The sequence below is a fragment of the Austrofundulus limnaeus genome, unplaced genomic scaffold, assembly GCF_001266775.1.
Source record: "Austrofundulus limnaeus strain Quisiro unplaced genomic scaffold, Austrofundulus_limnaeus-1.0 Scaffold167, whole genome shotgun sequence".
Taxonomy (NCBI): Eukaryota; Metazoa; Chordata; class Actinopteri; order Cyprinodontiformes; family Rivulidae; genus Austrofundulus; species Austrofundulus limnaeus.
The window spans coordinates 187,481-199,154 of NW_013952569.1; the positions used below are offsets into that span (position 1 = coordinate 187,481).

The 11,674-nt window shown below is 42.7% G+C and overlaps 1 protein-coding gene and 1 long non-coding RNA gene across 4 annotated transcripts in view; both read left to right on the forward strand.

Moving 5' to 3' along the window:
- The window catches only part of LOC106523828 (uncharacterized), a 7,045-nt gene extending 2,214 nt beyond the window's left edge, over positions 1–4,831 (forward strand). Inside the window, exons 2-3 of the long non-coding RNA XR_001310931.1 lie at positions 4,477–4,634; positions 4,747–4,831. This is a non-coding gene — a long non-coding RNA (uncharacterized LOC106523828). The remainder of the gene's footprint in view (positions 1–4,476; positions 4,635–4,746) is intronic.
- tmem45a (transmembrane protein 45a) overlaps positions 1–11,674 on the forward strand; it is a 52,016-nt gene that overhangs the window by 34,497 nt on the left and 5,845 nt on the right. For all 3 annotated transcript variants that reach the window (XM_014017392.1, XM_014017393.1, XM_014017394.1), the window contains 2 exons: positions 9,165–9,349; positions 9,423–9,565. In XM_014017392.1, the coding sequence (XP_013872846.1) occupies positions 9,165–9,349; positions 9,423–9,565 (328 nt within the window). The remainder of the gene's footprint in view (positions 1–9,164; positions 9,350–9,422; positions 9,566–11,674) is intronic.

Below are 11,674 nucleotides of genomic sequence, written 5' to 3' on the forward strand. Positions count from 1 at the left end.
TGGTCCAGTGAAATTTAGGAAAGTTATGACACATTTAAGACAACTTGATGCTAATATTTCTTTTTTGCAGGAGACCCATTAGTGTAAGGCAGACAGTGCAAATCTAAGCAGGCGCTGGTCTGGTCAGGTGTTTCAGTCTAATTTCCAATCTAAATCGAGAGGGGTGGCTATCTTAGTTAGTAAACAGGTGCAATTTACGGCATCCAGTGTTAAAACGGACGCTGCTGGACGTTGTGTTATTGTGGTGGGAAAACTATATGCACTTCCTGTCATTTTAGTCTCGGTATATGCTCTAAATTGGGATGACCAAACATTTTTTAATACCCTTTTTTCAAATTTACCTAARATTTCAACACATAATCTCATAATTGGGGGAGATGTGAACTGTGTGCTATCATCCTTCAATCGTAGTACAGTGGGGAGGATCTCTCTTTCTAAATCGGCCCAGTCAATTAATTCATTTCTTAACACTTATGGAGTGGTTGACGTGTGGCGTTTTCGAAATCCGACCCTGAGATGGTATTCGTTCTTTTCCCCTGTTCATAAGAGCTATTCAAGGATTGACTACTTTCTCCTCGATAAATGGATTTTACCTTTAGTGAGAGAATGTGATTATGGAGGATAGTCATTTCTGATCACAATCCGCTCATAATGAAACTGAACATTCCTGTTACGCAATCGGTCTATCGTCCTTGGCGACTTAATCCGATTCTTTTTTCTGAAGAAGACTTAGTTGATATGCTTTATTGATGTTAATCGGACTCCTGGGATGCCACTTAGCACTGTTTGGGAGTCATTAATGGCTTACCTGAGAAGTCAAATAATTTCTTACTGTGCAAATAAAAAGAAGAAAAACATTGAACGGCTAAAATCGCTAACAGATCAGATTTTACAATTAGACAGGGAATGCTSCCATGCTTTTACACAAGACTCACTTAAGAAACGTATATTACTCCAAACAGAGTTTAACATCTTATCTACCCAACAGGCCGAATGTTTGGTGTCCAGGTCTGGGTGTGGCTGCTGTGGGCATGGTGGTAGGGCTGGACGCCTTCTTGCACAGTGGCTGCGGTGGCGCTCAGCTGGGCAGGATATCTCAGCAATGAGTGATGGGCATGGTGGGGTGTTGTGAGAGTGCAAGAATTGGTCTGTGTTTCGGCGAATTTTGCCAGTCTCTGTGTGCCTCCGAGGCCTCGCCTAACCCTACTGAATTGGATGATTTTTTTGAAGATATTGAAGTCCCTTCACTGGGTTCTGACCTGTCTGGCGAGTTGGAGGAAGATTTCTCTTCAGCTGAGATGAACTCTGCAATTGGGGGCATGCGGGGTAGAGGATCTCCGGGACTGGATGGTTTCCCGGCAGAATTCTTTGAGAGATTTTCGGATCTGCTTTCTCCTCTGTTGTTGTCAGTTTTTGAGGAGTCCTTGGCTACACGATTGTTGCCACTGTCTATGCGTCGGGCGGTGGTTTCCTTGCTTTTGGAGAGGGATGGGGACCCCTTGAGCTGCAGTTCATGTCGCCCAGTGTCGCTTTTGGATGCTGATGTGGAGGTTCTTGCAGGGATGTTGGCGGGGCGAGTCGGGCGGATTGTCCCTACAGTTGTTTCACCTGACCAGACCAGTTTTATTGAAGGTCGTCAATCCTTCTTTGGTGTCGGGCAGTTGTTTAGTGTGTTGTGTGCTTCTGCTCCGCCCGGTCACAGATGCAGTGGAGTTTTGGTCTCGCTGGATGCCGAGGGGGCGTTTGACCAGGTGGAGTGGAACTATCTTTTTGGGACCTTGGAGGTGTTTGACTTCGGTCCTGGATTTGTTTTATGGGTGAAGCTGATGTGTGCCTTGCCAATGGCAGCGGTGCGTACTAGCAGTGATCTGTCCAGTTGGCTTGGATTGGAGCGTAGTGCGAGGCGAGGGTGCCCACTCTCGCCACTCTTAGTCGCAATTGCGATTGAACCACTTGCGGTGGCTTTGAGGAGCAGCCCTAGGATTAAAGGTGTCAATCGGTTTGGCACTGAACATAAAGTTTCCTTATACGCTGTTGATACTCTTCTTTATATTTCAGATCCTTTGTCTAGTATTCCTGAGTTACTTCTTTTACTTCAAAAGTTTGGAAACATGTCTGGTTATAGGGTTAACCTTCAAGGGAGTGGGTTGATGCCTGTGACCCCAGTGGAGGGGCGGCATATGGGTCCAGTTCCTTTCAAAATTAGCTCTGCCAAATTTYAATYCCTTGGTATTTGGATTACTCACAGTCACAAAGATCTTTGTACAGCGGACTTTCTGCCTCTCCTGGTGGACCTTAGGAGGGACGTCGCTGCATGGGCACCCCTGCCTCTGTCCCTGGGGGGTGGAATCAACGTGATCAAAATGACAATATTGCCCAAATTACTTTGTCTATTTCAGAGCGTGCCAGTGTTCCTCACCAGGACTTTCTTTACAAATTTAAATAGTGAATTGTCATCCTTTATATGGAATGAAGGGCATCCATGGATGGGCAGTGGGATGTTGCAGTTGCCCCGTGGTCTTGGTGGCTTGTCACTCCCCAACTTTTTATGTTGCTGCTGGGCGGCCAGCATTGGAGCCTTGCTGTGCTGGTTGGGAGAGGGCAATCCTGTTCCTGCTTGGGTGATTCTAGAGAGGGGGTCGGTTGCGGCAAGCTCTCTCTCTGCTTTGCTTTGCTCCCGGTTGCCGTTTGGTCCGCCAGTCTCAACTTGTGCTTCTGGTCCGGTTGTGACTCACACGGTGGAGGTCTGGGATCGTGCGGGAGGTTGTTTGAAAGTGCAGAATTGTTGTTGTCTGCTCCAGTGTCAAGTGGCCATGTGTTTGCTCCTTCGCTGGTGGACTCTGTTATCAGTGCTTGGAGTTTGGGGGGAGTGAATTTTCTAAATGATCTTTGTATAGATGGTGGATTCGCCTCATTTGAGCAGATGGCACGGACGTTTGGCATCCATGGGTCACATTTCTTCAGGTGTTTGCAGCTGGGGCATTTTGTGGTGTCGGGCTCTGGATGTTTTCCTCTGCGCCCCCAACTTCTCTTGTGCATGGGATTTTGGTGTGTGGGTCTGTGACGGGGAGCTCTGTGGGTGGAGTTTGTTCTCTGCTCGGTTCATTTTCTGGCTCCAGTTTGGACTCTTTGGGGGGCGGGTGGGGGATGGACTTGGAGGGGTCCATGTCAGACACAGTTTGGCAGGGAATTATTCGAGGTATGTATTCGTCCTCGATGTGTGTGGAAACATGTTGTGGTTCGGTTCGGGGTGGTGCATCGTCTGCACTGGTCTGGGGACGGATTGTGCAAATTCGGGGGGGGACTTGGGTCCGGCGTGTGGTCGTTGTGGACGATCTCCTGCCGCACTTTTGCATGCATTCTGGTCCTGTCCGGGGCTGCATGGATGCTGGCGGGGCATCTTTGATAACTTTTTGGGACTGTTTGAACGGGCTATTCGTCCGTCACCATTCGTCTCTCTCTTTGGGGTGGCCCCGGCAGAGGCTGCCTTCGGTGGACATCAGAGGACGGTATTGGCTTTCTGTTGTCTGCTGGCTGGAGGACTTGTTCTTCTTCAGTGGGGGGATCCACGTCCTCCAGTGTATGGTCATTGGTTGGGAGAGGTTGTGTCTTGCATTCGTGTGGAGAGGATTGGATGTACTGTTGGGGGATCTGTAGACGAGTTCTTTGACATCTGGCAGCCATTTGTATCTTGCGTGGAAGAGATTTCGGCAGATGGTTTTGTGTTGAGGTCGAATATTGTTTTGTTTTGTTTTTTTGTCACAGGCCTGTACATTGTATCAACTGATGTATGAGTGCAGGACGGACTTGTGTTGTGTAGTGGATCCGGTGTGGGAGGGGAGGGATGGGAGGGATTTTGGGGGTGGGTGTTTTGTTTTGTGTTTTTGTCAGTTTTTTTTTTTTTTTTGTGTGTGTGTGGTTTATGTCAAGAAAAAAAAACAATAAAAAAGACCTTGATCAAAAAAAATTGTTTAATTTTGACACCATGAGCAAAATGTCTGTTACAGGAAATCATATCATCAACAATTGACGATTGTAGAATTGAGTTGAAAAAGAGTTCATACACAGCTAGATGGCAGTGTAGTGCATATTTAATGCACGACTTATGCAGCAACTGGTGTCAAATTGAACTGCAGAATGAAATTAGCTTCCGCTAATTTTTCTACTGCATGTGCGCTTTTGATGTTGTGGAACTAAATATATTCATAAGAGCTTTAGAAATTGCGGAGCTAATTTTTTCATTAGTGGTGCCCACCACTGCTTGTAACACAAATACCCAAACAAGCAATTTGAAGTCATAAACTCTATCACAAACTGTAATAATAAAATCTCTTGATAACAAAAAATTACAAATGAACTATTTCATGTTTTATTTTCTACATATTTAATCTCTTGTATATTTCTTCGTCATTATTTTTGATAGACTTCTGTTATAACATTTGTATGAACTTATTGATGACAAACATTTTTATGCAGGTGTCATTTAAGACATGAGGTCGGCGTGGAGAAGGTCTTCTGGAAAAAGTTGAACAGCATAGCTTTTGACCCACGACGTCCTGACGACCGGAATGAAAACACCACTGCTGATCTTCATAAGGACATTTGGAGCGTGGAACCTTCTTTGCCATTTTTCAGTTTGGTGTTGTATACAGTACTTTAAAAAATCAATAGCACTTAGTTTAAGTTTTTTTTTACTTCTTTTATTTTTGCCTTTGTTTTCACATTTCATGCATTGCTGGATTTCAGATATGTCGTGCCTCTGGTTGCCGTGCCAGATCCTGACCCTCAACCAGATGACGCAGCTGACGACCTAGGCCCGCATCCAGTCTCCATGGACACCATCAGAGAAGCCTGCAAGAAGTTCAAGGCATCTTTAAATGTCACACAAGCAGAAGCTGTTCTGATTGAAGCACAAACACGCAAGCAGAGCTCAAGTAATGGTTCAAGCATAGAAAATTCCGTTTGACTATAACACTCAGGTTCAGTAATGGATTGTATGCATTTTGAAACAGTCAAGGCAGACTTTCTTTTCATGCAAAAGCTACTGGACAAGGCTGAAGGCTTTTTGACATCTTTCTTCTAGAAATTGTGTTCCCCAGGGTGAAGTACAGTCTTGTTCCCATTAATTTAAGAAAATGTTGAAGTGTTTATGTGATTAGGAGAAATTTGAAGTTCTGCTGCTGTTTTTGCACAATGCCAGGATGTTCCGGGAAATGATCTGTTTAGGATAAAATTAAATGTTTCCGGAGTAATGTGATTTTCTGCTGCTGTTTTTGTACAAGTTCAGGATGATTCTTCCTTGAAGTGTTCTGTTTTTCATATATTTGAATGTTTCTTGAAAAATTGTGAAGTTCTGCTGCTGTTTTTGCACAAGTTCCAGATGTTACTTCCCGGGAATGTTCTATTTTGGATATAATTAACTGTTTGTGGAAAAATGAGAAGTTCTGCTGCTGTTTCTTCACACTGTTACAGTTTTCTCTTTAGGAAAATGTTTTTTGATAAAATGAAAAGCTGCCTTCTCAAAATGTTTTAATCTATTGTATTTTAAAGTTCAATTTTGGAACAAGTACAGTTACTGTTTGACAAAATAAATGAAGTGAGTGACCAAAGTCATTATAAATAGAGCTAAAGTGTTACCTTGCATATGGGTGCTTGGAAGAGAGTCAGGTAAGCACAGGTGTGTATGATGTCCTGAAGGATCGGGTGAAGTGTTAGGGGCACGGTGCCGTCCAGAAGATGAAAAGATTTTATCCGGCCAATCGATTGCTCCACATGACTGGCACCTCAGCAATTTGTCTAGTCTCCTCCATCTGTACATGTGATGAAAAGGAATAGCTTCTGTCATTTCTGTAGACAGATATAAATTGAACACAATATTTATTCAGATTTATGTTAACCTGCTTTCTTTTCACGAGTCTTTTGGTATAACTAACTTCAAAATGAATCTGTTAATATGATCCTTTAGGACATGTTCTGTGAAATACTATGTAGCAAATGCATAGTGCAACTGTGTGGGGCAACAGTTTATCATTACTAAAATGTATTTGTTTTAATACACTTAAAGCTTCATACACCATTCATATCCTTCCAATCAGGATTACACTAATTTCCCACTAGATGCCACAGTATAGCGAATGAAGCTTAATGATGCTTTGAATCCTGTGGTTCAGTTGAATGGTAAGCATCAATGCATCATGAAGCTTCATCTCACTATCATACACACATGTATTACTGTAGCGCTGCCCTTCGAAAACATTACAGAAAAGCCACTATGTTCAAATTGGTGACATTAATTTCTAATTCTATGAAACTGATCATACTACACAAGACTTCTTGTACAATATGTGCCTCATCCTCGGTGAACTGTTCTCTGGTTCATAACTTCCAACTGGAGCTCAGCAGATGCATCATCTTCTATAGCAGGTTCCTCCTCCGTCTCAACAAGCTCTACTAAACCAATAGCTGAAGTTCTGCTGTATGCATGATCCAGCTGCTGGAGGTCAGTAGCTGCTGGTAAAAAAAATATGTTATTTCATACAGTATTTGACATTGCACAACAGTATTGATAGACTGTATGTTTAAAGGCACACATTCATGGATGGTTAACTACACACACACACACACACACACACACACACACACACACACACNCACACACACACACACACACACACACACACACACACACACACACACACACACACACACACACACAGGAAAAATAAAGAGACCTCTGCAAAATTATAATTTTATCTGATTTTACTCTAGGTACATGAAATTAACATTTTCCTTTTATTCTATGAACTTACAGCCTGTCTTAGAAATCAAAAGCAAAAAAGTAGTATTTACTTTCAGAAAATGAGAAATGGCCAAAATGATAAAGATGCAGTGCTGTCAAACCTTAAATAATGCAAAGTAAACAACTTCATATTCTTTTAGAAACAACAACACTGTTTCAGCTCAGGAAAAGTTCAGAAATCATTTTGGTGGAATTTATTCTCACCAAATACAGGATAACTGTGCTGTGGTCTCTTTATTTTGACAGAGCTGCATGTGTTTGACATTTAATTCATGTTATTTCTTCTGGTTGGTTGCAGGAAGAATCTCCTAGCATGTGGCAGGTTGAAACTTCAATAAATGCAGTGGTCTTTTGTACAGTGAGGCCTCGCAGTTCCCGTTTTTCATTCTGACTTGTTGCACTAGCTAGCTTCTCATCTGTCCGTTAGCATGCTGTTTTGCTGCGGGAGGATGTGCTCTCTTTTGTCTGTTTCGCACATCCAAGATGTAATGTAGGACTGTAGTCCACAGAGTTCGGATAATTGGCCATGCCAGAAAAAAAAAGCCGATTACACACTTTACTGTTTTTCGTCGGAGTGAAGTCCTGGCGGCGAATTGAGCCACAGCTTTCTTCTTTTAGTAGCTTTGCTCGATTTTTCCTAGAGGAATTCGGTAAAAAGAACAAGGTTCTCCGCTGTCTTTTACTCGGTCACATTGCCTCGAGCAATTATACACACTTCAAAGGTCACTTTTCCCCATTGCTGTCGTTGGAAGTAATGTAAGCGCTCAACTCGAATGGCGGCTCCGCCCCCCGCTTCCGGTGGAGGCGCAAAAAACGCGTGTGCACATGCATGATGACGTAATTTGGCAAATGGTCTATTTGAGGACAAATTTTAACAAAGAAAAACAAACAAACATTTCTGACATCTACTGGACTTTCTGGTGCACCGTGGCATTTGTGTCTCTGTATTTTGGATTCCCCTTCGTGTCTCCCCTCCCTTCCTTTCTGATTGGCTACACGTGACATTCAACAGGCTGCAAGCTTGTTTGTCTTCGGGGAACACCACAAATGACACAATCATCTTGCTGTGTAAACCCGGCATAAGCAGATGATCTCATGAACCCCTGCATGGATTTTATTCAAACTTTCAGAAACAAATCATGTCACCCATGATGAACATAGCAGACATACAGTATGCAACCTAGTGGGCAGCTGTGGTGGAGTGGTTAGGGGAGTCGTCCTGGAACTGGAAGGTCGGAACACTTCACCTGCCTTGCCTACTGGTCAGAGGTCTGTTTGCGCCAGTGCATCTGCCCCACCTCTGTCAGTGTGCCCCAGGGCAGCTGTGGCTGGAGCTTACCACCTTCAGTGTGTGCAAGGGTGAATGTCTGAAGTATAAAGCACCTTGGAGTCCAAGTGGACTTGATAAGGCGCTATACAAATTCAAGCCATTTGCCATCTATCGTTTAGTATAATGATAACTGTGGCAGAGATATGTATGCAGCTGAAACATGTAGACTAGTGCATCCCAAAGTTTTCAACATTAACATTTTAACATGACATTATAGTCATTATGGCCTTTAGAGAAATGTTTTTAGAGGTTGTGTTGTGTAACTGCGTTGCAGCGTAAGCTTTTTCCCTTAAAGCTGCAGTCTGTAAAGTTTTAAAATATATATTTTTGACATATTTGTTAAAACTGTCACTATGTCCTGACAGATTGATATTAGACGGATAATCTCTGGGGGGAATAAAAGGGAAAAAAAAGTCCTCTGGCTCCTCCCAGTGGTCCTTCTGTCCTCTGTTAAAATCTCCAACCCGGAGACCGAACAGCCAATCAAAAGTGAGGTTTGTCTCATGCACGCACCCCCATCCCTGCCCGCGCAGCACACACGCCGCGCAACCGAGCTAACGCGCTCTCTTTCAAACAGTAAGTTAGCTGAGCTAAATTATATATATTCAGTATATTCAGCTGACCTCATTATTTGAGCACAGACTGTTGCAACACCTAGGCCTGATCACCTGCAGCAACCTCACATCACACTTTTTTTTTGACCAGGCAGAGTATCTGCAAACTTGAAGATCAGTACGGTGCCTTGAGGGCATCCTGAGGCATCACCATCTGAAAAACAAACGGAGTTCTAAAGATGCTCCAACACCCCTCTAGCTAAAAGCCTGTGTAGACATGGCATTGGTTCATCCTTTAGGATTAGGAGTCTCTTTTATGCAGGATGAATGATCAAGATAGTGCTGAATGGGCTCAATTAATAGAAAACACATTTAGATGTATCTTTACGATACATCTAAGAGACTTTTAAACTAGACTTTCGAACATAGTGGTTAAATCATAAAATTGTACTACACAGTTCTCTTTTCTTTTTTTTTTCAGGATTTCTTTTCCTCTACCACCTCCATGGAAGGAGCATGCTTGATGTTCATGTGCATCAGCTCCTTCTCTATGCGGTCTTTGGACAGGCTCTAATTGCCTGTCTAGAGACCTTCCATCGAGGCAACGTCATTCTGGAGCTGCTGCGCTGCACCCTCACACTCCTGCAAGGCTCCTGGTTCTGGGAGGTAAATCTGGACGTGACCCTCAACGTTTCCATCAGTGTGTAAATACTCTAAATGCTTCCGCTTTTGGCAACAGATTGGCTTTGTGCTGTACCCTCCCAGTGGGCCTGAGTGGGACCTGAATGACCACAGCAACATGATGTTTATCACCATGTGTTACTCCTGGCACCTGGCCTTTGCAATGCTTGTTGTTGGGGTGCTCTATTGCACCATAAGTAGGTGAGTATGACAATTCATTTCTGTATTTATTTAACATTTTTAATATCACATTTTTTCCTAAGACTTTGGTCTTTGCTGCACTAGTTGCACATTTGGTCACACTTAAAGCGTTCACCAGAAGAGTAACTCCTTTACATCAACTAGTTGCACGTTTATCCAACTAGTCAGAGCAGAAGTCATCAGTCAGGTTAAACTACTGCACCAGAAGCACAAAAGTCACAACTAGTTGGTTTTTAGAGCACTAGTTGACCACTAGATTAAACTGCACCTCCTGGCTCCACCTTGGTGGCACCCCTGTAGTCAACACAAATTCTGTCTTACTAGTCAACATGTAAGCCTAGAATGTAGCCACTAGTTGACTTGTGCAATCTAGTGAAATGTTAGCTATAAAAACCTTTAAAAAAAAATCCAAGGATAAATACTGCAGTTAAAGCCTTCTTACAAGTCAACTCTTGCATCTAAGATGTTTAAAATGTATTACTGTAAGGTAGCTGTGACAGAATGGTTAGGGTAGTTATCCTGTAACCAGTGGGTTGCTGGTTCAATTCCCCGTTCCATCTGTCTCAGTCCTGTGTGCTTTGGAGTCCATAGGAGCTTGATAAAGTGTTATACTGTAAGTTCGAGCTAGATGATAAACTAGTGGAACGAGCAGACGATTAAAAAAAACTGCATAATAGTCTACATCTCAGCTTAACTAGTTAACCAGTGGAGTTTTTATACTTCACTAGATAACATGTTGACAAGTAAAGTGGTAAAAGCCCAAAAATCTGTCTCAGTAGAGCAGATATCTGGCTACGTTCACACTGCAGGTCGTAATGCTCAATTCTGATATTTAAAAAAAAATCAGCTGTTTTGGTGTGAACTTTCACATTACATTTTAAAATGTGACCTCCATCAGATTCCTGTGCGAACGCTCCATGGCACTGATGTAACATGCATGTGCAGTAAAAACGTGATGTCTCATTCAACCGGCTGTTTGTTTCCAGAGTTAGCTAAACATGGATGCTACTTTTAGCACGTTTATTCTGAAGATGTTGTTTAGTCAGAGCCGATTAAATAATTATCTGACATGCTTGTTTAGTTCAGTATCTGAACATGCCTCTGACAGATGCTACGGTGCAATGTTTTATTTTTAGGAACGAAGTGACGTTCTAAAACTAAATTATCAAACGAGTAACCATAGGATTGAGACGGTCTGCGACCGATGTTGGATGCTACTATGTTTCTGCGGATTCTCAGTCATCCACGACATAAAAAAATGAAGCATCTTCTGTTCTGTAGCTGAAGACATGTGGAGCTACAAGATTTAAACAGCATGACTTGAAGTTAGTGTCTTTTTAGATCCTTCACCCCCACATCATACTGTAGATGAAAAGGTGAGATGTAAGGCAACAGGAGTGTTCAGACTGATGTCGCTTCAAAAAACATCAGATATGCAGTGGTGAGCACAGTTCCACTAAAGCACTAAAGCACTAACAGGGAACTAATTTCTTGATTAGTGCTTTAGGGCATTTGCCATTTTTAAAATTCATTAGTGGATTAGCACTTGTTAAATTTATGGGCTAAATTTAGAAGCACTATTGAGGTCTATAAATGTTAATGATCAACATTATTGTTACCAGCTGAGGGTGAAAACTGTCACACATTTTGTTCATATTTGTGTCATTTATCTACAAGGTCACATGTCAGACTCAAGGCCCACGGGCCAATTGTGACCTGCAGGTGACTCCCATTTGGCCCACCAAGGGCACTAAATGACAACATTGTGCACCAGAAAATGTCTCATATTGACGCTGAAGAACGTTTCATGTGTCATCTGGATTATATTCAGGGTTGCACATAAAATGTTTGGTCTGGTTCTCAGGGGAGAACCTAGGGTTGTTGCTTGGTGCTCATATTTTCCTACCTTCATTTAACACATTTATCTAGAGGGGCGTCCGGGCATCTAACGTCCCCCTGTTCTGTTTTATGACTCCTATCAGCTGCAACGTCTCAGGACATCATGTCAAATCAGTCCAACAAGTTTTTATTTTATTCTTTTATTCTGCATAAATTTTGTAAACTACCTAAGTGGCCGAGAGGCTGGGGGTATGTCACATAAACATCACA